Source organism: Heptranchias perlo, chromosome 42, assembly GCF_035084215.1.
Source record: "Heptranchias perlo isolate sHepPer1 chromosome 42, sHepPer1.hap1, whole genome shotgun sequence".
NCBI classification, from domain to species: domain Eukaryota; kingdom Metazoa; phylum Chordata; class Chondrichthyes; order Hexanchiformes; family Hexanchidae; genus Heptranchias; species Heptranchias perlo.
The window spans coordinates 12,870,252-12,896,684 of NC_090366.1; the positions used below are offsets into that span (position 1 = coordinate 12,870,252).

Sequence of the window (26,433 nt, forward strand, 5' to 3'; positions counted from 1 at the left end):
CAGAGTAAAGCTCCCTCTACACTGTCCCATCAAACATTCCCAGGGCAGGTACAGGGGGTTAGATACAGAGTAAAGCTCCCTCTACACTGTCCCATCAAACACTCCCAGGGCAGATACAGCACGGGTTAGATACAGAGTAAAGCTCCCTCTACACTGTCCCATCAAACATTCCCAGGGCAGGTACAGGGGGTTAGATACAGAGTAAAGCTCCCTCTACACTGTCCCATCAAACATTCCCAGGGCAGGTACAGGGGGTTAGATACAGAGTAAAGCTCCCTCTACACTGTCCCATCAAACACTCCCAGGGCAGGTACAGCATGGGTTAGATACAGAGTAAAGCTCCCTCTACACTGTCCCATCAAACACTCCCAGGGCAGGTACAGCACGGGTTAGATACAGAGTAAAGCTCCCTCTACACTGTCCCATCAAACATTCCCAGGGCAGGTACAGGGGGTTAGATACAGAGTAAAGCTCCCTCTACACTGTCCCGTCAAACACTCCCAGGGCAGATACAGCACGGGTTAGATACAGAGTGAAGCTCCCTCTACACTGTCCCATCAAACACTCCCAGGGCAGGTACAGGGTTAGATACAGAGTAAAGCTCCCTCTACACTGTCCCGTCAAACACTCCCAGGGCAGATACAGCACGGGTTAGATACAGAGTAAAGCTCCCTCTACACTGTCCCATCAAACATTCCCAGATCAACCAACGTCGAATTGAATGGCGGGACAGGCTCCAGGGGCTGAATGGCCTCCTCCTGTTCCTAATCTTAGCCCATTGTCTAACCCAATGCAGCACCCTGTCCCTGACCTTTGTGCACCTAATCCTTTTGCCTGGGCTCTTCAGACACCGATAGTACGTGCACTAAGAGCTCTGACCTGCATTTCGTGGATAAAAATTAAGTCCCACCCCTCTCATTTCAGACTCCCCCTGACTCTGGGAAAAAGGGTAAGACCGTGTAGGGTTAGTGGAACAAGTGACGAGGTGAAGCTCTGAGGAGACTCTCGCTCCCTTACCAATGTTAGGGTAGTACTCTGTGCCTTCATCAGATCCTAAGCCCCCGCTTGATTCGTGGCTGGGAGAGGGCGTGGAGGGTTTCAGCATTTCGGCAGTCTGGAGAAACCTATGCAGGGAGGGAGGAGAGGGAAAAAAAACCCCACATCGATTAACACTTGCCTCCTTTTCTCTCTGGAGCCCTAGAATCCAGACCGACAATCCAAGTGGCAGTGCTGAGGGAGCGCCGCACTGCCGGGAGTGCCGTCTTTCGGATGAGACGTAAAACCACCTACCCTCTCGGGTGGACGTAAAATATACCACGGCCACTATTTCGAAGAAAAGCGGGGGTGGGTGGGGGGAGTTCTCCACGGTGTCCTGGCCCAATTTATATCCCTCAACCAACAGCTAAAAACAGATTCTCTGGTCATTTACCACATTGCTGTTTGTGGGATCTTGCTGTGCGCAAATTGGCTGCCGCCTTTCGCTCCATTGCAACAGTGACCACACTTCAAAAGAAGTACTTCATTGGTTGTAATGTGCTCTGGGACGTCCTGAGGCCGTGAAAGGTGCTGCATAAAATGCTGAGATCAGCTAACTCAGCACAGACCGAGGGGCCCTCCCTGGTGTGTCGGGTACAGCATCCCACTCGTGAACCTCTGAGGAGAGTCAGGAGACTCAGTGACCGCTATTGTGCATCAAAACATTGGCTTCAAATTTAGTTTCAGTAGATGTTGGAAGATGAGACAGAGGAGCTGGCCGCTCACAGCAGTTTTTTTGGCTTTATACTGGGAAGTGGAATTATTCCTTTTGGCATGCTACGTCTCGCTGATGGACTGCTCTCTCGGAGACGTTTGGGTTTCCACCGGAGAGGATAACGGGTTTTAGCCAGTAGCTTTTCTCGTACAATAGCCAAACATCCCCAGTGATCCTCTATAACTGGGACAAGCAGGTCAGTCCTGAAGCATCGTTGGGAAACGAGAGCCCCATCCTTATGCCCTCTTCTGGTTCCAAATACCCAACCTCCTCACAAAGCTGGGGGAAACAGTCCTCCCCACTCCTTTAACCCTAGCAGGCAACAATAAGGACGCTCTTGTCTAGAACATAAGAAATAGGAGCAGGAGTGGGCCATTCGGCCCCTCGAGCCTGCTCCGCCATTCAATTGGATCATGGCTGATCTTCGACCTCAACTCCACTTTCCCGCCTTATCCCCATATCCCTTAATTCCCCTAGAGTCCAAAAATCTATCCATCTCAGCCTTGAATATACTCAACGACTGAGCATCCACAGCCCTCTGGGGTAGAGAATTCCAAAGATTCACGACCCTCTGAGTGAAGAAATTCCTCCTCATCTCAGTCCCAAATGGCCGACCCCTTATCCTGAGACTATGCCCCCTAGTTCTAGACTCTCCAGTCATGGGGGCAACAGCCTCCTGGAGGATCCCAATTACACTGTAAAAGGCTCCAGGACGCGTGCAGCATCTGTTTGGTGTCGAAAACAGAAAGCAGCACGGAGGAGAAAGAGGGGGACGCATCCTGGGTGGTGGGCCGTTAATCTCCTGCTCTGTCACAGGTTTTGAGGGCCTCCCTTTGGAAGCTCTATGAGGGACATGTCGACAGGGTTTGGTGGGACCAATAAGAAAAAAACTTTCATTTATATAGCGACTTTCACATCCTCAGTCCCAAAGCGCTTTACAGCCAATGAAGTATTTTATGAGGCGTAGTCACTGTTGTAATGTAGGAAACGCGGCAGCTAATTTGCGCACCGCAAGGTCTCCTGGAGGCCTCACCAATATTTGACCCTCAACCAACATCACTAAAGCAGATGATCTAGTCATTATATTGCTGTCTGTGGGACCTTGGCTGCCGGGTTTCCTTCATTACAACAATGGCTACACATTAAAAGTATTTCATTGGCTGTGAACAACTTTGGGACTTCCTGAGGCCATGAAAGGCGCCATGTAACAACAACTTGCATTTATATAGCGCCTTTAACGTAGTAAAACGTCCCAAGGCGCTTCACAGGAGCGATTATCAAACAAAATTTGACACCGAGCCACATAAGGAGATATTAGGAACAGGTGACCAAAAGCTTGGACAAAGAGGTAGGTTTTAAGGAGCGTCTTAAAGGAGGAGAGAGAGAGGCGGAGAGGTTTAGGGAGGGAATTCCAGAGCTTAGGGCCCAGGCAGCTGAAGGCACGGCCGCCAATGGTGGAGCGATGGAAATCGGGGGATGAACAAGAGGCCAGAATTGGAGGAGTGCAGAGATCTCGGAGGTTTGTAGGGGCTGGAGGAGGTCACAGAGATAGGGAGGGGCGAGGACACGGAGGGATTTTGAAAACAAGGATGAGAATTTTAAAATCGAGGCGTTCCCAGACCGGGAGCCAATGTAGGTCAGCGAGCACAGCGGGGTGATGGGTGAACGGGACTCGGTGCGAGTTTGGATACGGGACAGCAGAGTTTTGGAAGAGCTGGAGTTTACGGAGGGTGGAAGATGGGAGTCCGGCCAGGAGAGCGTTGGAACAGTCGAGTCTAGTGGTAACAAAGGCACAGATGAGGATTTCAACAGCAGATGAGCTGAGGCAGCTGCATATAAATGAAAGTTCCTTCTCTCTTCTCTTTTTGTACAGAGAGTGTGCCCTCGGACGATGGACACCAGGAGCAGAACGGCCCAAATCTCTCTTTGGACACGAAAGGTTCACCACTGGAAGTGTGGGAATAGAATGGGGAAGTGGAATGGCTGTAGCATAATAATCACAGGGTAGTGGGGAGCGAGAGGAATGTCTCCCTCTCTCTCCAGCAAAACAATAGAGAAAGTCAAAGAATGCTGCTCTAGCCCCAGAGGCACTGGCCTTATAAGGCGTGAGAATGGAATCACATTGTCAGAACTCCACACACATCTTCTGCCTGCTGGCAGCCAAGAACAATAGATGGTTCGAGACTTCTGCGGTGACCCACAGTGAAAGCGGACCCCAACCCATTACTTTCGCCTAACGTATCTCCCTTGGTTACTTTGCCCCCTCCCCAATCCCCTTTCCCAACCGATTAGTGCTCCTCTGTCTTCCCACTCTCTCCGAGCTCACCTTGCTCACTTTCTGCTCCCCTGCTAAACAGCGGCATAGAGCACGAGAGCAAGGAAGTTATGCCAAACCCTTTATAAAACTCTGGTTGGGCCCCAGCTGGAGTATTGTGTTCAATTCTGGGCACCGCACTTTAGGAAGGATGTCAAGGCCTTGGAGAGGGTGCGGAGGAGATTTACCGGAATGGGGCCAGGGATGAGGGACTTCAGTTATGTGGAGAGACTGGAGAAGCTAGGATTGTTCTCCTTAGAGCAGAGAAGGTTAAGGGGAGATTTAATCGAGGTGTTCAAAATTATGAAGGGTTTTGATCGAGTAAATAAGGAGAAACTGTTTCCAGTGGCAGGAGGGTCGGTAACCAGAGGACACAGATTTAAGATAATTGGCAAAAGAACCAGAGGGGGAGATGAGGTGAATTTTTTTTACGCAGCGAGTTGTGATGATCTGGAATGCGCTGCCTGAAAGGGCGGTGGAAGCAGATTCAATAATAACTTTCAAAAGGGAAATTTGATAAATACTTGAAGGGAGAAAATTTGCAGGGCTCTGGGGAAAGAGCAGGGGGGGGAGTGGGACTAATTGGATAGCTCTTTCTCACAGCCGGCACAGGCACGATGGGCCGAACGGCCTCCTTCTGTGCTGTATCATTCTATGACCCCATGCACGCTAAACCTCTGACCACCCAACTTCCCTTCCTGGCCCCCATGCTAGCTGGCATTGTAAATGGTTCACTCTGCTCAGGTACTGTACCTCATCCTTTCAAAACCGCCGTCACTCCCTTTTTAAAGAAACACTCCCTCAGCCCCTCTGCCCTTGCAAACTACTGCCCCATCTCCAAACGTCTTTGTCCCCTCCCAAATCCCTGCCGATCTTTCCCACATCTCCATGTTTGAATCTTCCCAATCAGGTTTCTGCCCGATGAAACAGGGCCTGGCCTAAGATACAAATGATCTTATGTGACTGCGACCAAGGTGCATTTTCCCTCCTTGTACTCTCTGCAACCTTTCGACACGGCCGACTGCACCATCCTCCTCCAACGCCTCCAGCTGAGTGGGACTGCCCTCGCCTGGATCCCCTCTCCGATCGGAGCCAGAACATCTCCAGCAATGGTTTCACATCCCTCTCCTCCGGAATCCCCCCCCAAGGATTGTCCCTCGGCCCCCTCCCGTTCCTCACTTACACGCTGCCCCAATGCCTCTGATCGTCAGATTGAAGTGGGTTGGGTAGAGTCCAGTGGTTTTTAATGGGCTGAATGGCCTTTCCTCCTCCTCCTCCTCCTCCTCCTCCTCCTCCTCCTCCACTGACTTTCTTCTCACCCTGAACTTCAAGCGGCACCAGCAATTCTTACCAAGCTCCCAATGGTCTCCCAAACACGTCCGCACCAGGAGCGCACTGGGATTGGAGTCCTACCTGTACAGGTTGAGGTCAGTGAACCAGTCCTGGACCACGAGGACCGCGTGACACACGGTGAAGAGGAAGGCCGTCATCTGGAGAGACTGTGGGGACACGAGGCGCTTCACATTAAATACTGAAACGGCAGAGAATCAGTCCATATACACACAGAGCATCCAGCGAGGGGGGGAGGCGGGGGGGCAGAGGGGAGAAGGGGGCGGGCGAGGCGGGGAGAGAGGGAGGCAGGCGACAGATGAAGGACATGTCAGCCATACACAAGACTTTTACTTTATTACTTGGAAATCTACACAAACTGGAAGCGACCGGGTCCCTTGAAGTGATGCTTGGCCCTAATACCAGGGTCAGTTCCACGTACAACAATATTACCAAATAAAATCAATCGTTACCTGCATTTCCACGTAGGTGTGGGGTAGACTATATTCAGGGGGAAGCTTTCGGTCGTTATTGATCAAGTGGTCCAGTACAGCAGGGCTTAAGAGGGGCTGCAAGAGTAGGAGCAAAAGATACAGCGTTAGATCCTGATCCCCCTGAAGATGTTTGGATGGGGGCAGGTGCTCATATACTACGAAGCGGAGGTTGGGGGGGGGGGAGGGGGGGAAACAGACAGACCCGGGGCGGGGGGGCCCCAGAAACAAGGACAACTAGACGAGACTCGGACGTGAACCCAGCCAGGCTGCTGTGTCACAAAGCCTTGTGCTGCGGGTATTTTCACAGCCGAGACTGGTCGCCCTGATTCCAGAGCGCTTCGGGCAAACAGAGACCGTCGGAGTTCCGCACCTGAGTGTCCAGGAAAACGATTCGCTCCTGGGTGATGAAGAAGTCGATGCCATTGGTCTGATTTCCACCTCGTTCTTTGATTTCTTGCGTCTGGGCTCTGAAAACGTACGACCTTCAAAACAAATATTCAACACCAGGTGGTGAAAGAAAGACCAGCAAATCACGTTTTTCTTGAACTCTGAACTCCACAACGGTACGAGAGACAGCCTGACTAGCTCACACACACAATGTACACACACGCATACATACAAACGTATACACACGCATATACACACAATGTATATGCATGTATATACACATAATGTACACACAAATGTATCCATACACAATGTATACACACACATACACAATGCATACACTTTCAACACGCAAAATGTATACTCTCAACACACAATGTATATACACACACGTATACATGCACAATGTGCACACAAACTCAACACAATGTATACTCTCACCATTCACACGTGTATACACACACACGCGTGCACACACGTACACGCACACACGTGCACACGTGTATACAAACACGCACACGTGTATACAAACACGCACAGGATGCTACATGATATATTACCACAATTTGCCAGTCAAAACAATTGAGATTGGGGCCAATCGCCAAGCCTGGTCACGGCACAGTGCTGCAGGATTCAACAACAGATTGAAAACGGACAATAGCTGCAGTGTTACACAAACCACCACAGGGCCAGCTGGCTCAGTCGGACGCAGTGCTCGCTCCACCCTGCCTGCTGTTTCGAGTTTGCAGTCTGGAGAGGAAATCAGCTAAACTGGCCGAAGCTTCCTGGAAGCGAAATTGCAGAGTGACTGACCACTGACGGGGGTCCCTGGATTTCCTCCGCAGGGACCCCCATCGATCGGAAAGGAAATGATTTCCCCGGGTATTATTTTTTCATTTATTTTTCATATTTCCTCCACCAAATTGAGGAGGATGTTTGCAACGATATTAAATTCAGATTCACTTAATTAAAAATGGACTTTACCTGTTAGTAAACCTCGCTCTGTGCAGAACACTGATCTGGGCAAGTACAAGAGTCCTGATTCACTCTAAGCCTGTTTGTTCTGTGGGCCGCACTCTCTCTCTTGCCTCTGAGTCAGAAGGTGGTGGGTTCGAGTCCCCGCTCCAGACACTCGAGCCCCACAAGCCAGGCCGACACTCCCAGTGCCCAGTACTGAGGGAGTGCTGCACTGTCGGAGGTGCCGTCTTTCGGATGGGGCGTTAAACCGAGGTCCCGTCTGCCCCTCTCAGGTGGGCATAGAAAGCTCCCACGGGCGCTATTCGGAGAAGAGCAGGGGCAGTTCCCCCCCCCCCGGTGTCCTGGGCCAATATTCATCCCTCAGCCAACACCGCCAAAAAAACAGCAACTGGCCGTTCGTCTCACTGCTGTTTGTGGGATCTTGCTGTGCGCAATAAAACTTTGCCACGATTGCCTGCTCAACAGCGACCACGCTTCGAAAGTAATTCATTGGCTGCAAAGCGCTTCGGGACGTCCTGAGGACGCGATAAGGAGATATATCAATGCGAGCTCTGGCTGAATTTGCCTACAACCAATTCATTGCTGACCTTTTGACATATATTGATGCCCGTGCGTTCTTTCTTTAAAAATGTGTCTCTTATCAATCCGACTGCTTGTTGTATTTGCAGCTGGAGGCCCCCCCACCCCCCCGGAGACCCTCCCTATCATTACCTCTGATCCTCTTCTGCAGTGTTTGCGGAGAGCAGCGACATTACTGTGGATTTGCCAGTTCCCTGCAGGCCGACGATTCCGATCACCAGCACGTCAGTCTGGTCCAGCAGATACTGCAACTCAAGACACACGCAGGAGTCAAGCACAGCAACGGGGGGGGAGAGCGGCCATTCGGCCCCTCTCCGCCATTCAGTCAGATCACGTATCTCAATCCCATCCACCCGTCTTTGCTCCTCGATGCCCATACCCAGCAAAAATCTATCGCTCTCAGGCTTGAAAGCTCCCACTGACCCCCCCCAGCATCCACAGCTTTTTGGGGGAGAGAGTTCCAGATTCCCACTCCCCTTTGTGTGAGGAAGTGCTTCCCGACATCACCCCTGAACGGCCTGGCTCTAATTTTAAGGTTCTGCCCCCTTGTTCTGGACTCCCCCCACCAGAGGAAATAGTTTCTCTCTATCGACCCTATCGAATCCTTTAATCATCTTAAACACCTCGATTAGATCACCCCTTAATCTTCTATACCCGAGGGAGTACAAATCTAGTCTATGCAACCTGTCGTCGTAATTTAACCCTTTAAGCCCCGGGGGTATTCTGTCCCAACACTTACAAACATGCTGGTGATTTGTACTGTGGGCTTCTGCCTTGTCCCTTAGTTTCTGGATTTAAATCAGGTTACTGTGCCTTAGGTGGTAGCACTCTGGTCTCTCTGAGGCAGAGGATTCTCCCCCCAGAGGGAACTCGCATGGCTTGGAACGCATCTCAGTGCAAAATCCCCGCACTGCCTGCCCCTAGCGTGGGCCTAATTTCTTTCCTCGTGTGCTCGGATCAGATTGCACTGCCGACTTTCTCAACCCGTGTAACGAGAGGCGCCTCCGCACTCCGGTAACCCCGGGCTGACTCCTGCACCTCCCCGTGCTCGCCCGCCTCCCGGTTCCGCCCAGTCTGCGATGCCACCGGGTCCGGCTGCTTACCGGGTCTCTCCGTCGCCCGTCGGTGCGCCCGCAGCTCCGGCGAGGCGCCGCGGCCTTTGCGAAGCCGTCAGGGGGCGCCAACACGGGGGCAGGGAGTGCCCGTAGGCCGTTCTGTGGAGATGCCAGGCGGGGCTCAGTGGGCAGCACTTTCGCTCGCCTCCGAGTTAAAAAGTCGTGTGTTCGAGCCCCCACTCCAGAGACTTGAGCCCCGTAATCCAGGCCGACACCCCCCACGGTGTCAGTACTGAGGGAGTGCTGCACTGTCGGAGGTGCCGTCTTTCGGATGGGATGTTAAACCGAGGCTCCCGTCTGCCCTGTAAAAGATCCCATGGCACCATTCAAAGAGCTGGGGAGTTCTCCCCGGTGTCCTGGGGGGCAACATTTATCCCTCAACCAACATCACTAAAATCAGATTATCTGGTCATTTATCACATTGCTGTTTGTGGGATCTTGCTGTGCGCAAATTGGCTGCCCCGTTTCCTACATTACAACAGTGACTAAACTTCAAGAAGTACTTCATTGGCTGTAAAGCGCTTTGAGAGGTCCTGAGATCGTGAAAGGCGCTCTATTGACACCATCCAGGACAAAGCAGCCCGCTTGATTGGCACCCCATCCACCACCCTAAACATTCACTCCCTTCACCACTGGCGCACTGTGGTTGCAGTGTGTACCATCCACAGGATGCACTGCAGCAACTCGCCAAGGCTTCTTCGACAGCACCTCCCAAACCCGCGACCTCTACCACCTGGAAGGACAAGAGCAGCAGGCACATGGGAACAACACCACCTGCACGTTCCCCTCCAAGTCACACACCATCCCGACTTGAAAATATATTGGCCGTTCCTTCATTGTCGCTGGGTCAAAATCCTGGAACTCCCTTCCTAACAGCACTGTGGGAGAACCTTCACCACACGGACTGCAGCGGTTCAAGGAGGCGGCTCACCACCACCTTCTCAAGGGGCAATTAGGGATGGGCAATAAATGCCGGCCTGGCCAACGACGCCCACATCCCATGAATGAATAAAAAAAATATAAATGCAAGATTTTCTTTCTTTTTAGAGATCCGGAGCCAAAGGAAATGGGGTCCAGTGCCTTTAAATGGTCCACGTCCTCAACCATCCTTCTGCATAAAGGAACATTCCCCGGAGTCTTCACTAAACTTGCCCGTCACGGCCCTGAGTCTTCCTGTCCTGCTCTGAGTTTAATTTCTTCATCCATGTCTTTGCCCCCTCCAGACTCAACTATTCCAATGCTCTCCCGGCCAGCCTCCCGCCTTTCGTAAACTTCAGCTCATCCAAAACTCTGCTGTCCCGTATCCTAACTCGCACCAAGTCCAGTTCACCCATCACCCCCTGTGCTCGCTGACCTACATTGGCTCCCTGTCCGGCAACTCCTCCATTTTAAAATTCTCATCCTTGTTTTCAAATCCCTCCATGGCCCTCTCCCTCTCTCTAACCTCCTCCAGCCGCTACAACCCTCCGAGATCTCTGCGCTCCTCCAATTCCGGCCTCTTGCGCATCCCCCGATTCCCATCGCTCCGCCATTGGCGGCCGTGCCTTCAGCTGCCTGGGCCCTAAGCTCTGGAATTCCCTCCCTAAACCTCTCCGCCTCTCTCTCTCTCCTCCTTTAAGACGCTCCTTAAAACCTACCTCTTTGACCAAGCTTTTGGTCGCCTGTCCTAATATCTCATGTGGCTCGGTGTCAAATTTTGATTGATAGTTGCTCCTGTGAAGCGCCTTGGGACGTTCTGACTACATTAAAGACGTTACTTGAATGCAACTTGTTGCTGTTACTGGCACGGCCGGTGGCACCTACCTCCATGGCGCTGTCACACCAGTTCATCTGGTCGTCCACCAGCTTAATTGCATGCTTCATCTTCTCCGGCGGGTGAAGCTTGGCCTGACCGATCACCGCTGTGAATCCAGACAAGAAGAGGTTACCATGGCAAAAGCTGCCTCCTTTCTGCTCGTCAAGCAGCGGGAATCTCAGCGCTGGGTGGCTGCAGTCAGCACCTTTATACCCCCAACCCCACCTCCAACATATAAAATTCTAACAGGACAAGACAAGGCTAGATGCAGGGAGGATGTTCCCGATGGCTGGGGAGTCCAGAACCAGGGGTCACAGTCTCAGGATACGGGGTATGCCCTTTAGAACCGAGATGAGGAGAAATTTCTTCACTCAGAGGGAGGTGAACCTGTGGAATTCTCTACCACAGAAGGCTGTGGAGGCCAAGTCATTAGATGTATTCATGAAGGAGATGATATATTTCTCAATGCTAAAGGGATCAAGGGATATGGGGAAAAAGCGGGAACAGGGTACTGAGTTAGACGATCGGCCATGATCATTTTGAATGGCGGAGCAGGCCCGAAGGGCCGAATGGCCTACTCTTGCTCCTATTTTCTATGTTTCTATGTCCTGAGGCTGTGAAAGGCGCTGTTTAATGCAAGTTCTTTCTTTCTTTCTTTATGAGTCTTCATCTTCCTGGATCCTGTTACAGGGAGTCACAGCGGCTGGCTGCAAACAGCACAACTCTCTTTCCCCAGCTGCTTGTTCAGAGCGAACTGTAAGGTTTTCAAAGGGCTCTCGATCGCTGCAAGACATTCCTTGCTTCCTTTTATCGCTGCAATTAGAATCATATAACACAGAGGGGAGCCATTCGGCCCATCGTGCCTGTGCCGGCTCTGTGAAAGAGCTGTCCAATTAGTCCCACTCTCCCCCTGCTCTTTCCCCGTAGCCCCTGCAAATTTTTTCCTTTCCAATTCCCTTTTGAAAGTTATTATTGAATCTGCTTCCACCGCCCTTTCAGGCAGCGCATTCCAGATCAGAACAACTCGCTGCGTAAAAAAAATCCTCATTTCCCCCTCTGGTTCTTTTGCCAATTACCTTAAATCCTCTGGTTACCGACCCTCCTGCCACTGGAAACAGTTTCTCCTTATTTACTCTATCAAAACCCTTCATGATTTTGAACGCCTCTATTAAATCTCCCCTTAACCTTCTCTGCTCTAAGGAGAACAATCCCAGCTTCTCCAGTCTCTCCACATAACTGAAGTCCCTCATCCCTGGGACCATTCTGGTAAATCTCCTCCGCACCCTCTCCAAGGCCTTGACATCCTTCCTAAAGTGCGGTGCCCAGAATTGGAGACAACACTCCAGTTGAGGTCGATCATTAAGGGGCCCATATGTCAGCCTCTGGTTTCACCATGTTGTTAACCCGTCTATGACGGAGTCTATCAAAACCCTTTTTTGACCAAGTTTGGTATAATTTCAAATGGAAAAATAGGCCTGTGCTCTCGGTCTGGATTTGAAATGGGGGCTGAAATGTCCTCGCGGTGGACAAGTGTGTGAGACAGCGAGAGAGAGAGAGAGAGACAGCGAGAGAGAGAGAGAGAGACAGCGAGAGAGAGAGAGAGAGAGAGAGACAGCGAGAGAGAGAGAGAGAGACAGCGAGAGAGAGAGAGAGACAGACAGCGAGAGAGAGAGAGAGAGAGAGACAGCGAGAGAGAGAGAGAGACAGCGAGAGAGAGCGAGAGAGAGAGAGAGACAGCGAGAGAGAGAGAGACAGCGAGAGAGAGAGAGAGACAGCGAGAGAGAGAGAGAGACAGCGAGAGAGACAGCGAGAGAGAGAGAGAGACAGCGAGAGAGAGAGAGAGACAGCGAGAGAGAGAGAGAGAGACAGCGAGAGAGAGAGAGACAGCGAGAGAGAGAGAGACAGCGAGAGAGAGAGAGACAGCGAGAGAGAGAGAGAGAGAGACAGCGAGAGAGAGAGAGAGACAGCGAGAGAGAGAGAGACAGCGAGAGAGAGAGAGAGACAGCGAGAGAGAGAGAGAGCGAGAGAGAGAGAGAGACAGCGAGAGAGAGAGAGAGAGACAGCGAGAGAGAGAGAGAGACAGCGAGAGAGAGAGAGAGACAGCGAGAGAGAGAGAGAGACAGCGAGAGAGAGAGAGAGACAGCGAGAGAGAGAGAGACAGCGAGAGAGAGAGAGACAGCGAGGGAGAGAGAGACAGCGAGGGAGAGAGAGACAGCGAGGGAGAGAGAGACAGCGAGGGAGAGACAGCGAGAGAGAGACAGACAGCGAGAGAGAGAGAGACAGCGAGAGAGAGAGAGACAGCGAGAGAGAGAGAGACAGCGAGAGAGAGAGAGACAGCGAGAGAGAGAGAGACAGCGAGAGAGAGAGAGACAGCGAGAGAGAGAGAGACAGCGAGAGAGAGAGACAGCGAGAGAGAGAGAGAGAGAGACAGCGAGAGAGAGAGAGACAGCGAGAGAGAGAGAGACAGCGAGAGAGAGAGAGACAGCGAGAGAGAGAGAGACAGCGAGAGAGAGAGAGACAGCGAGAGAGAGAGAGAGAGACAGCGAGAGAGAGAGAGACAGCGAGAGAGAGAGAGAGAGAGAGACAGCGAGAGAGAGAGAGAGACAGCGAGAGAGAGAGAGAGAGACAGCGAGAGAGAGAGAGAGAGACAGCGAGAGAGAGAGAGACAGCGAGAGAGAGAGAGACAGCGAGAGAGAGAGACAGCGAGAGAGAGAGACAGCGAGAGAGAGAGACAGCGAGAGAGAGAGACAGCGAGAGAGAGAGACAGCGAGAGAGAGAGACAGCGAGAGAGAGACAGCGAGAGAGAGAGAGACAGCGAGAGAGAGAGACAGCGAGAGAGAGAGAGAGACAGCGAGAGAGAGAGACAGACAGCGAGAGAGAGAGAGACAGCGAGAGAGAGAGAGAGACAGCGAGAGAGAGAGAGAGACAGCGAGAGAGAGAGAGAGACAGCGAGAGAGAGAGAGACAGCGAGAGAGAGAGAGACAGCGAGAGAGAGGGAGACAGCGAGAGAGAGAGAGACAGCGAGAGAGAGACAGCGAGAGAGAGAGAGACAGCGAGAGAGAGAGAGACAGCGAGAGAGAGAGACAGCGAGAGAGAGAGACAGCGAGAGAGAGAGAGAGAGAGACAGCGAGAGAGAGAGAGAGAGACAGCGAGAGAGAGAGAGAGAGAGAGACAGCGAGAGAGAGAGAGAGAGAGACAGCGAGAGAGAGAGAGAGAGACAGCGAGAGAGAGAGAGACAGCGAGAGAGAGAGAGAGAGACAGCGAGAGAGAGAGAGAGACAGCGAGAGAGAGAGAGACAGCGAGAGAGAGAGAGAGAGAGACAGCGAGAGAGAGAGAGACAGCGAGAGAGAGAGAGACAGCGAGAGAGAGAGAGACAGCGAGAGAGAGAGACAGCGAGAGAGAGAGACAGCGAGAGAGAGAGAGAGAGACAGCGAGAGAGAGAGAGACAGCGAGAGAGAGAGAGAGAGACAGCGAGAGAGAGACAGCGAGAGAGAGAGAGAGAGAGACAGCGAGAGAGAGAGAGACAGCGAGAGAGAGAGAGACAGAGAGAGAGAGAGAGACAGCGAGAGACTAGTGCTCCCGTCTCGCGATGTTGGCACGAGCCGTCCTACTCACGGTCCACGTTGCTGCTGGGTGTGGAGGGCGCCATGCCGCGGTTCTGGATCTGGTACACGGGCTGCGTGGGGCGCTGACCCTCCTTCTCCGTCCTGGCCGTGGCCGTGGGCGCCTGGACCGTCCCGTCCCCGGTGGCTGAGGGCTTGCCCTCCTCGCGGGCTTTCATCAGCACGATGGGCTTCTCCGAGGGGTTGCCGGGGGCGGGCACGGCCGAGGGCACCGCCTTGTTGGTCTGCTGCGTGGAAGGAACAGAAAAGACCCGCCATCAGGAATGGTAACCGACCACTTGACCCCTCCCTGACCTTACAGACGACGGCCTCTCCAAACCAATCGAGTGATTCAGGAACAGGTCAGATTCTGTCAGCGCTGGCTCAGTGAGTCGCACTCTCTCTCGCCTCTGAGTCAGAAGGTCGTGGGCTAGAGCCCTAGGCTAACACTCCCAGTGCCAGTACTGAGGGAGTGCTGCACTGTCAGAGGTGCCGTCTTTCAGAGGAGACGTTAAACCGAGGCCCCCATCTGCCCTCTCAGGTGGGACGTAAAAGATCCCATCGGCACTATTTCGAAGAAGAGCAGGGGGGAGTTCTCCCCGGTGTCCTGAGGCCGATATTTATCCCTCAACCAACATCAGTAAAAGCAGATTATCAGGTCATTTATCATATCGCTGTTTGTGGGATCTTGCTGTGCGCAAATTGTCTGCCGCGTTTCCTACATTACAACAGTGCCCACACTTCAAAAAGTAGTTCATGGGCTGTGAAGCGCTTTGGGACGTCCTGAGGTCGAGAAAGGCGCTATGTAAATGCAAGTCTTTCTTTCTTTTATTGGTCCCAACACTTTCCACAAAATCATCCAAAGTTGGACCCAACAGGGGGATCCGTTGGACCTAACAGGGGGATCCGTTGGACCTAACAGGGGGATCCGTTGGACCTAACAGGGGGATCCGTTGGACCTTGGAAGGTCATTTAGATCTACCTTGGACCCGGTGATCAATTCCCACCTGTACGCCTTGCCCTTTCTCCTCAATCCCTACTCTCTCCCTTGACCCAAGTTATATTGTCTGCTTCAATGAACACCTCTATTAAATCTCCCCTTAACCTTCTCTGCTCTAAGGAGAACAATCCCAGCTTCTCCAGTCTCTCCACATAACTGGAGTCCCTCATCCCTGGGACCATTCTCGTAAATCTTTGTTGCGCCCTCTCCAAGACCTTGAGAGATAAAGTTGTCCCTGATTCCCATCTTATAACAACTTGCCTCTCTTCTTATCCCAAAGTTCCTCATTTACAACTTGGCGTCTGCTTGGTGATAATCATAGAATCATCCAGCACAGAAAGAGGCCATTCGGCCCATCGTGCCTGTGCCGGCTCTTTGAAAGAGCTATCCAATTAGTCCCACTCCCCCCCTGCTCTTTCCCTGTAGCCCTGCACATTTTTCCTTTTCAAGTATTTATCCAATTCCCTTTTGAAAGTTATTATTGAATCTGCTTCCACCGCCCTTTCAGGCAGCGCGTTCCAGATCAGAACAACTCGCTGCGTAAAAAAACATTCTCATCTCCCCCTCTGCTTCTTTTCCCAATTACCTTAAATCCGTGTCCTCTGGTTACCGACCCTCCTGCCGCTGGAAACAGTTTCTCCTTATTTATTCTATCAAAACCTTTCATGATTTTGAACACCTCGATTAAATCTCCCCTTAACCTTCTCTGTTCTAAGGAGAACAATCCCAGCTTCTCCAGTCTCTCCACGTAACTGAAGTCCCTCATCCCTGGGACCATTCTGGTAAATCTCCTCTGCACCCTCTCCAAGGCCTTGACATCCTTCCTAAAGTGTGCGGGGCCCAGAATTGGCCACAATACTCCAAGCTGGGGCCCAACCAGCGATTTATAACGGTTTGGCACTTAATTGAACAGACGGAAATTCGGAGGCTGCTGGCCTGTGATTTCTTGAGCAGCCAATTGGGAAATCAGCCCTCAGGCCCCAATGCTATCCCTCCCACCGGCCAAGTGACGCAGTTTCCAACTTCTCCCGTCCACCGGCATCATTATCATCACCCTGGTGAATCTGTGCTGCACCCCCGCCAACGCCAATATCTCCTTCCTGAGGCGCGGTGCCCAGGACTGAACGCGGTCTCTCCAGACGGGGTCTGACCAGAGCTTTATAAAACTGCAGCGTAACTTCCACGGGAGACGGGGCCCTCCTGGGAACGGTGCGCGGCGACTCCATCTATAAATCAGAACCAAGAGTCGCCCACGCCTGAAAGCGATACCCTACTGACGTGCTCCCTACCCTCTCTGCCGGAGGCTTGGCCAGGATGATTGGTGTTTTCTGCATCGTTGGTCCTACTGCCCCTTCGCTCCCATCCTGCAAGCAAGCACAGGTTAAATGGTTAGTGGGATAAGTAGGGTCCGAACGGGCGGGCAGCTGCTCACTTTGATGGGCGATCCGAAGGATGGCACCTGTGACAACGCAGCACTCCTCCTGGACTGTCGACCGAGGAGCGTCAAAAAGGAGGGCTGAGGTGTCACGCCAAACCTTGGCGATCAGTGCCTCGTCGACCATTTCTGACACCCTCTGCTAGAGTCGTGTGGGCTTGATCTGAGTGCCGTTGCCTCAGCGGTGGAGAAATCCTAAAAATCAGGACACCAAAGGTCTGTTGGCATTAACAACTGGAGAGGTACAAGAAAGAAAGGCCTTCCGTTTCTACAGCGCCTTTCACGACAAAAGGGCGTCCCAAAGCGCTTTACCGCCAATGAAGTAAGGTCATTAGCGAGGTCACTGTTGTGATGTCGGGAAACGCGGCAGCCAATTTGCGCACAGCAAGATCCCACAAGCAGCAATGTGATAAATGACCTTTTTTAAAAAAGTGATGTTGGTTGAGGGATAAATATCGGCCCCAGGACACCGGGGAGAACTCCCCCCTGCTATAGTGGGATCTTTTACGTTCACCTGAGAGGGCAGACGTGAAAGTTTCAATGCTGTATCCGTTCTGCACTCGTGCGTCAGCCTCGCGTTCTGAAGCGGGGCTCGATCCCCAACGTTTCGACCCAGAATCAAGAGTGAGGGGCTGCCCACCGACCCCAAATGGACAGGGACAGTTCGACAAGTGGAGATGCACGTCCCACCTGAAGCGAAGACACCGGCTAATTATGTGAGAATCTCCCACACACGGACCGGTGGTGAATGCAGCAGCCAGCGTGGGCCCCATAATCCAGGCCGACACTCCCAGTGCCGGTACTGAGGGAGTGCTGCACTGTCGGAGGTGCCGTCTTTCAGATGAGACGTTAAACCGAGGCCCCGTCTGCCACTATTTCAAAGAAAAACAGGGGAGTTCTCCCCTGTGTCCTGGCCCAATACTTATCCCTCAACCAACTTCACTAAAACAAATTAATTGGTCGTTTATCACAGTGCTGCTTGTGGGATCTTGCTGTGCACAAGTTGGCTGCTGCGTTTCCTGCATTCCAACAGTGACCGCGCTTCAAAAAAGTACACAATTTGGGACGTATCGAGGTCATGAAAGGAGCTATATAAATGCAAGCCTTTCCTTTAGTCTTTCTTTCCAGCAGGTACAGGCTGTAAGCTAGCACGTTTCCTGTCCGTCACACTGTGCGCGAGGCAAATTTAAGTCCCACATTGTAAATAAAGTATAAAGAATATTCACAGAAACGGAACATACCAGAGCCACAATATCTGCAGCTTCTCGGCTCACCTTCCTACACACACAGCCAGAGTTCTGACGTCCAGCCAGAATAGCAATTAACCTTGGAAGGAACTCACCCAGTGTTTACCTAACAGCAATCAGAATGTGCCTGCTTTGCAGCCACTCTCTGCACGTTGCGTCATCCGACGCGAGCATGAGAAGCGGCACGGGAGGTCCGTTAGTTATGTGAAAAATGTCACACTGCAGGTGTCACACTTTGTTACAGATGCGAAAACTTGAAATACTGTGTATTTCTCACCCGTGTCTGAATCTGACAAAGTACATTCCCATTTGCCAAGTTCCCTGACTGAATAACAATTAAACTCTGAACTACCAAAAGTTGTATTTAGTTAACAATTGAACATACAGACACGTCACCTCCTTAGCAGCAGAATAACTCATTTTGCAATGCATGGTTTATCACTTCTGCCCTTATATTAAACACACTCAATCAATTCACTGCCAGCAACACAAGACAGAATTAATGAGAGGTGCAAGTGTCCATAACCAAAAAATCCTGATGAGGTCCTTGCAAAGCCTCCAGTCTAAAATGGAGTTATCCAGTAATCTGAATTAAGTGAGATTCATATCTTGGAATTATCAGATCATCTGAATGAGGCAACTTTGAATTAAGAATAGGCCGCATCAGCATCCATTTACCTCGACTTCTCCCAAACTTGTACCGACTCCTCCAGCTCTGTGAGAAACACCATGGGAAGCCCACTGGAATTATACATAAACAGGACAATTAACATAACAGGAAAAGGCAACAAAGACAAAATGCCATTCCGCCCCTCCCTCTTGTACAGTAACTCTCCCATCGAAGCCCACCCCTCAAGTACAGAAGCTCCCCACTGAAACTCAACTCTTTGGTATGGTAACTCTCCATCGATGCCCCTCTCTCCAGTACCCAACTCTCCCATCAAAACCCATCTCTCCAGTACCCAACTTTCCCATCGAAGCCCATCCCTCCAGTACCCAACTTTCCCATCGAAGCCCATCCCTCCAGTCCCCTAACTCTCCCGTCAAAACCCATCTCTCCAGTCCCCTAACTCCCCATCGAAGCCCATCCCTCCAGTACCCCAACTCTTCCATCAAAGCCCATCCCTCCAGTACCCTAACTCTCCCATCGAAGCCCATCCCTCCAGTACCCTAACTCTCCCATCGAAGCCCATCCCTCCAGTACCCTAACTCTCCCATCAAAGCCCATCCCTCCAGTCCCCTAACTCTCCCATCGAAGCCCATCCCTCCAGTACCCTAACTCTCCCATCGAAGCCCATCCCTCCAGTCCCCTAACTCTCCCATCGAAGCCCATCCCTCCAGTACCCTAACTCTCCCATCAAAGCCCATCCCTCCAGTCCCCTAACTCTCCCATCGAAGCCCATCCCTCCAGTACCCTAACTCTCCCATCGAAGCCCATCCCTCCAGTCCCCTAACTCTCCCATCGAAGCCCATCCCTCCAGTCCCCTAACTCTCCCATCAAAGCCCATCCCTCTAGTTCCCTAACTCTCCCATCGAAGCCCATCCCTCCAGTACCCTAACTCTCCCATCAAAGCCCATCCCTCTAGTCCCCTAACTCTCCCATCGAAGCCCATCCCTCCAGTACCCCAACTCTCCCCGAAGCCCATCCCTCCAGTACCCCAACTCTCCCATCGAAGCCCATCCCTCCTGTACCCTAACTCCCCCATCGAAGTCCATCCCTCCAGTACCCTAACTCTCCCATCGAAGCCCATCCCTCCTCTACCCTAACTCCCCCATCGAAGCCCATCCCTCCAGTACCCTAACTCTCCCATCGAAGCCCATCCCTCCTCTACCCTAACTCCCCCATCGAAGCCCATCCCTCCAGTACCCTAACTCTCCCATCGAAGCCCATCCCTCCAGTACCCTAACTCTCCCATCGAAGCCCATCCCTCCAGTACCCTAACTCTCCCATCGAAGCCCATCCCTCCAGTACCCCAACTCTCCCATCGAAGCCCATCCCTCCAGTCCCCTAACTCTCCCATCGAAGCCCATCCCTCCAGTCCCCTATCTCTCCCATCGAAGCCCATCCCTCCAGTCCCCTAACTCTCCCATCGAAGCCCATCCCTCCAGTCCCCTAACTCTCCCATCAAAGCCCATCCCTCCAGTCCCCTAACTCTCCCATCGAAGCCCATCCCTCTGGTACAGTAATCCCAGTGTCACAACATCCAATTGAATAACCTCAATGTTATTGTATTTATTATGTTGGGTTATTCCAAAAGAAAATGACAACAGGCCCAGAATCACACAGAAACCAGCATATTCGGGCCTCAAATCAGGCTTTGTGTGGTAAATGTACCAATGGGTGGGGATATCACCCTGCATCTAATAGTTGCAATAATGTTTTTTATGTTCATAGCTGCTGATTTACAGTGTCTGAATAAGCCAAGTGCTCATAAGTGGGGTCGTTGCAGATGAGTTTTTAAAACATTCATTCTGGGGATGTGGGCGTCGCTGGCGAGGCCGGCATTTATTGCCCATCCCTAGTTGCCCCTTGAGAAGGTGGTGGTGGGCCTTCTTCTTGGTAGCGAGTTTGATACGACTGAGTGTCTCGCTCGGTCCCACTTCAGAGGGCAGTTAAGAGTCAACCACATCAGTGTGGGGACTGGAGTCACATATAGACCCAGACTGGGTAAGGACGGCAGGTTTCCTTCCCAAAAGGACATTAGTGAACCAGATGGGCTTTTACGACAATCTGACAGCTTCAGGTCACTTTTACTGAGATTACTTTAAACTGATTCAAACTCTCAAACTGCCCTGGCGGGATTTGAACTCACGTTCTCCGGATTATTAGCCCAGTAACATAACCACTACAGCACCGTACTGTCAGGTCAGTAGGGTCTGGCCCCATGGGCGGAGCAGGGAGAGGGGAATATAAACTCTGTATGGGACAAACAGAAACTTGGGAGACTTTTAACCACATAAGGTAAGAACATAAACATAAGAAATAGGAGCAGGAGTGGGCCATTCGGCCCCTCGAGCCTGCTCCGCCATTCAATCAGATCATGGCTGATCTTCGACCTCAACTCCACTTTCCCGCCCGATCCCCATATCCCTTGATTCCCCGAGAGTCCAAAAATCTATCAATCTCAGCCTTAAATATACTCGAGATGTGGAGATGCCGGTGATGGACTGGGGTGGACAAATGTAAGGAATCTTACAACACCAGGTTATAGTCCAACAATTTTATTTTAAAATCACAAGCTTTCGGAGATTATCTCCTTCGTCACTCACCTGACGAAGGAGATAATCTCCGAAAGCTTGTGATTTTAAAATAAAATTGTTGGACTATAACCTGGTGTTGTAAGATTCCTGACATTAAATATACTCAATGACTGAGCATCCACAGCCCTCTGGGGTACAGAATTCCAAAGATTCACGACCCTCTGAGTGAAGAAATTCCTCCTCATCTCAGTCTTGAATGGCCGACCCCTTACCCTGAGACTATGCCCCCTAGTTCTAGACTCCCCAGCCAGGGGAAACAGCCTCTCCATCATCTACCCTGTCAAGACCTCTTAGCATTTTCTACGTTTCAATGAGATCACCTCTCATTCTTCTAAACTCCAGAGGGCACAGGCCCATTCTACTCAACCTCTCCTCACAGGACAACCCTCTCATCCCAGGAATCAATCCAGTGATAGGTTTCCAAATCTCTCTCACTGGGCTGGAGAAGAAAAAGTACAGAAGCACCATCTACTGGCAGGAGGTTGATCCTGCACAAACGAGGGCTTAATCAACCTCTTAACACCCAAAGTCTTCCCCGCCCCTCCCACGTTTGATTAGTCAGTCACGGTGCTTGTCCTGGTCCTAACTGGAGCATCTCAGTCTGGAATTGTCAATCTAAGATTCTATTAAGTCAAATGGGCCTGTACTCTCTGGAGTTCAGAAGTTAATAACTGGACCTTTCAATCCATTGGATTTTAAACCAGTAAATTACTATTCAATTTTACAAAAACACTGGTTATGCCTCAGCTGGAGTATTGTGTCCAATTCTGGGCACCGCACTTTAGGAAGGATGTCTAAGCCTGAGAGCAGAGAAGGTTAAGGGGAGATTTAATAGAGGTGTACAAAATCATGAAGGGGTTTTGATAGAGTAAATAAGGAGAAACTGTTTCCAGTGGCAGGAGGGTCGGTAACCAGAGGACTCAGATTGAAGATAATTGGCAAAAGAACCAGAGGGGGAGATGAGGAGAATTTTTTTTTTTAACGCAGCGAGTTGTTCTGATCTGGAATGCGCTGCCTGAAAGGGCGGTGGAAGCAGATTCAGTAATAACTTTCAAAAGGGAATTGCCTTTGCCTGGATCTTCACTTGCCTGGATGGGTGCAGGTCCAACAACATTCAAGAAGCTCGCCACCATCCAGGACAAAGCAGCCCACTCGATCGGCAGCCTGTCCACTACCTTAAACACGCACTCCCTCCACCACCGGCGCACTGCACTGCAGCAACTCGCCAAGGCTTCTTCGACAGCACCTCCCAAACCTGCAACCTCTACCACCTAGAAGGACAAGAGCAGCAGGTGCATGGGAACAACACCACCTGCACGTTCCCCTCCAAGTCACACACCATCCCAAGCTGCTGCAGTGCATCCTGTGGATGGGACACACTGCAGCCACTGTGCACCGGTGGTGAAGGGGGTGAATGTTTAGGGTGGTGGATGGGGTGTCAATCAAGCGGGCTGCTTTGTCCTGGAGGGTGTCGAGCTACTTGAGTGTTGTTGGAGCTGCACTCATCCAGGCAAGTGGAGAGTATTCCATCACACTCCTGACTTGTGCCTTGTAGATGGTGGAAAGGCTTTGGGGAGTCAGGAGGTGAGTCACTCGCTGCAGAATACCCAGCCTCTGACCTGCTCTTGTAGCCACAGTATTTATATGGCTGTTACATTATATTATTCTGTTTAAAAACTCAGTTCTGGCGCAAGGTCTTCGACCTGAAACGTTAACTCTGTTTCTTTCTCCACAGATGCTGCCCGACTTGCTGAGCTTCTCCGGCAATTTCTGTTATTATTTCAGATTTCCAGCATTCGCAGTATTTTGCTTTTTCTAGAATTCTGTCACACTATTCCGCGCCCTGCGCTGTCCTATTATTCCGCGCCCTGCGCTGTCCTATTATTCCGCGCCCTGCGCTGTCCTATTATTCCGCGCCCTGCGCTGTCCTATTATTCCGCGCCCTGCGCTGTCCTATTATTCCGCGCCCTGCGCTGTCCTATTATTCCGCGCCCTGCGCTGTCCTATTATTCCGCGCCCTGCGCTGTCCTATTATTCCACGCTCTGTGCTGGTATATTATTCTATATTCTGCGCTGTCCTATTATTCCGCGCCCTGCGCTGTCCTATTATTCCACGCTCTGTGCTGGTATATTATTCTATATTCTGTGCTGGTATATTATTCTATATTCTGCGCTGTCCTATTATTCCGCGCCCTGCGCTGTCCTATTATTCCACGCTCTGTGCTGGTATATTATTCTATATTCTGCGCTGTCCTATTATTCCGCGCCCTGCGCTGTCCTATTATTCCACGCTCTGTGCTGGTATATTATTCTATATTCTGCGCTGTCCTATTATTCCGCGCCCTGCGCTGTCCTATTATTCCACGCTCTGTGCTGGTATATTATTCTATATTCTGTGCTGGTATATTATTCTATATTCTGCGCTGTCCTATTATTCCGCGCCCTGCGCTGTCCTATTATTCCACGCTCTGTGCTGGTATATTATTCTATATTCTGTGTTTTTATATTATATTAAATGGCACCGTTTACATCCAGTGACCCCACTTTTGCTGATTCCTTCTGACCAGGAAATTTACCAGCATCCGCCCACCTACAAACAGCGAGTGGGGTTCGGTATAAATCCACCCCACTCCCCACTCACTCACCCTGCCCTCCCGCGGCCGATACTCCCACTCTATCCCCTGGCTCCGGCCCGGCTCGGTCATCGGCGTCTCTCTCCTCTCCCCCCCCCCCGTCGCCGCCGCCTCACTGCGAGTCTGCGAACCCCGACACTCTCCGCCGCTCGGCAGCCCGGTCAACTGTCAGCCGCGCACCCGCCCCACGCAAACGGCGTCCGGCTCAAACGCGTCCGGCTGGAGCGCCGCACCCCGCGGCTTTGGTTCCGCCCCCCCGCTCACTGAGTTCCTACCCAATGCCTGATGCTTGGTCTCAACCAGCTCGCAGGAGGGTTTCTTTATTACGAAAATGAAAGACATTGATCTTGGAAATAAACACACTTCCATGAGGAAGAGGGGAGATTGTTCAGAGCTGCCTTTTCTTAAAAACCCATAAGGAGACACTGGATTGCCCCAAGTGTCATCAAACCAAAAGACCTAACAAAAGTTCCCCCTTCTTACATGGGCAAGAAACAAATTCATAAAAAAGTTAAGGAAACTTATCAAATGAAATAATAATATAACAGCACCGAGTATAGAATGATATCACAGCACCGAGTGTAGAATAATATAACATAGAGTAGATGCCCTCCAGTCCCCATGGTACACACCGGTCACGAAGGCCACAAAAGTACCAACAGACTCCACGTGCTCCTTCTCCTGGGCCACCTGGGCGTGGAGGAGAGGCAGGCAGATGAAGTGACCGCCCTCGCAGGCCACGTCCAACCTGGGTCTGTGGATGGCCACCTTGAAGTGGGGAGGGTTGCGCAAGAGGTCAGAGTCAAGGGCAACAATAACCTTCCTGCGATTAGTTGACCAGAAACATAAAAACATATAAAATAGGAGCAGGAGTAGGCCATTCGGCCCTTCGAGCCTGCTCCGCCATTCAATATGATCATGGCTGAGCCTCTATCTCAATACCATATTCCCGCTCTCTCCCCATACCCCTTGATGCCTTTTGTGTCTAGAAATCTATCGAGCTCCTTCTTAAATATATTCAGTGATTTGGCCTCCACAGCCTTCTGTGGTAGAGAATTCCACAGGTTCACCACTCTCTGAGTGAAGAAATTTCTCCTCATCTCAGTCCTAAATGTCCTGCTCCGTATCCTGAGACTGTGACCCCTCAATCTGGACCCCCCAGCCAGGGGAAACATCCTCCCTGCATCCAGTCTGTCCAGCCCTGTCAGAATTTTATACGTTTCAGTGAGATCCCCTCTCATTCTTCTAAACTCTATTGAATACAGGCCGAGTCGACCCAATCTCTCCTCATACGACAGTCCTGCCATCCCAGGGATCAGTCTGGTGAACCTTCGCTGCACTCCCTCTATGGCAAGTATATCCTTTCTATGGACTTTACATGGAGTCAGACAAATGCCTTATACAACCACTCTCATCTCTGAGTCAGAAGGACATGGGTTCCAGACCCACTCCAGAGACTTGAGCCCATAATCTAGGCTCACACTCACAGTGCCAGTAGTGAGGAGGTGCTGCACTGTCAGAGGTGCCGTCTTTCGGATGAGACGTTAAACCGAGGCCCTGTCTGCCCTCTCGGGAGGATGTAAAAAAATCCCACAGCCCCTATTGGAAGAAGAGCAAGGGGGAGTTCTCCCCGGTGTCCTGGGGCCAATATTTATCCCTCAACCAACATCGCTAAAACAGATGATCTGGTCATTTATCTCATTGTTGTTTGTGGGATCTTGCTGTGCGCAAATTGGCTGCGGGGTTTCCTATATTCCAACAGTGACCACACTTCAAGAGTACTTCATTGACTGTAAAGCGCTTTGCGACGTCCTGAGGGTGTGAAAGGCGCGATAGAAACGCAAGAACTTTATTTGTTAAACTGAGCAAAGCCTGAGGAATCGGAGACGAGAGAGGGGTTAGGATCTCCATGGTGACGACAGCTGTGGAGACACATGTTGAACCTGCCATGGGGAAAATGGAAGTCCTGATTGGATTCTGGGTCCTTTGAGAAACGTTGGAGATGGGTGTGCTTGGAATGTTAAAGATAAGAGTTTTCCCACAGTCTTGTGTTTTGTTCTTTCATTCAAAAATTAAGTTCCATTGACAAAGATCTCAAGTCACAAAATGTACACAGCCAAAGAATATACAAAATTACAACAGCAACTTGCATTTATATAGCGCCTTTAACGTAGTAAAACGTCCCAAGGCGCTTCACAGGAGCGATTATTAAACACAATTTGACACCGAGCCCCATAAGGAGATATTAGGACAGGTGACCAAAAGCTTGGACAAAGAGGTAGGTTTTAAGGAGCGTCTTAAAGGAGGAGAGAGAGGCGGAGAGGTTTAGGCAGGGAATTCCAGAGCTTAGGGCCCAGGCAGCTGAAGGCACGGCCGCCAATGGTGGAGCGATTAAAATCGGGGGATGCGCAAGAGGCCGGAATTGGAGGAGCGCAGAGATCTCAGAGGGTTGGAGGAGGTTACAGAGATTGGGAGGTGGGGTGAGATAGTCTTCCTCAGTCTACACAACAAAAA

At 51.3% G+C, this 26,433-nt stretch overlaps 1 protein-coding gene across 4 annotated transcripts in view; it reads right to left on the minus strand.

Annotated features, from left to right (window-relative positions):
• Nucleotides 1-24,047, minus strand: part of smg9 (SMG9 nonsense mediated mRNA decay factor) — a 38,539-nt gene extending 14,492 nt beyond the window's left edge. The window contains exons 1-10 of one of the 4 annotated variants that reach the window (XM_067975326.1): nt 23,932-24,047; nt 18,704-18,766; nt 16,633-16,707; nt 14,357-14,588; nt 10,750-10,847; nt 7,964-8,082; nt 6,258-6,369; nt 5,867-5,962; nt 5,478-5,563; nt 1,018-1,124 (exon numbers count right to left, since the gene is read on the minus strand). In XM_067975326.1, the coding sequence (XP_067831427.1) occupies nt 1,018-1,124; nt 5,478-5,563; nt 5,867-5,962; nt 6,258-6,369; nt 7,964-8,082; nt 10,750-10,847; nt 14,357-14,588; nt 16,633-16,707; nt 18,704-18,766; nt 23,932-23,991 (1,048 nt within the window). In that variant the 5' untranslated portion in view covers nt 23,992-24,047. Of the gene's footprint in view, nt 1-1,017; nt 1,125-5,477; nt 5,564-5,866; nt 5,963-6,257; nt 6,370-7,963; nt 8,083-10,749; nt 10,848-14,356; nt 14,592-16,632; nt 16,708-18,703; nt 18,767-23,931 lie in introns of all 4 variants that reach the window. The other 3 variants (XM_067975325.1, XM_067975328.1, XM_067975327.1) reach the window with 3 other exon arrangements.
• Nucleotides 24,048-26,433: the final 2,386 nt, after the last annotated feature.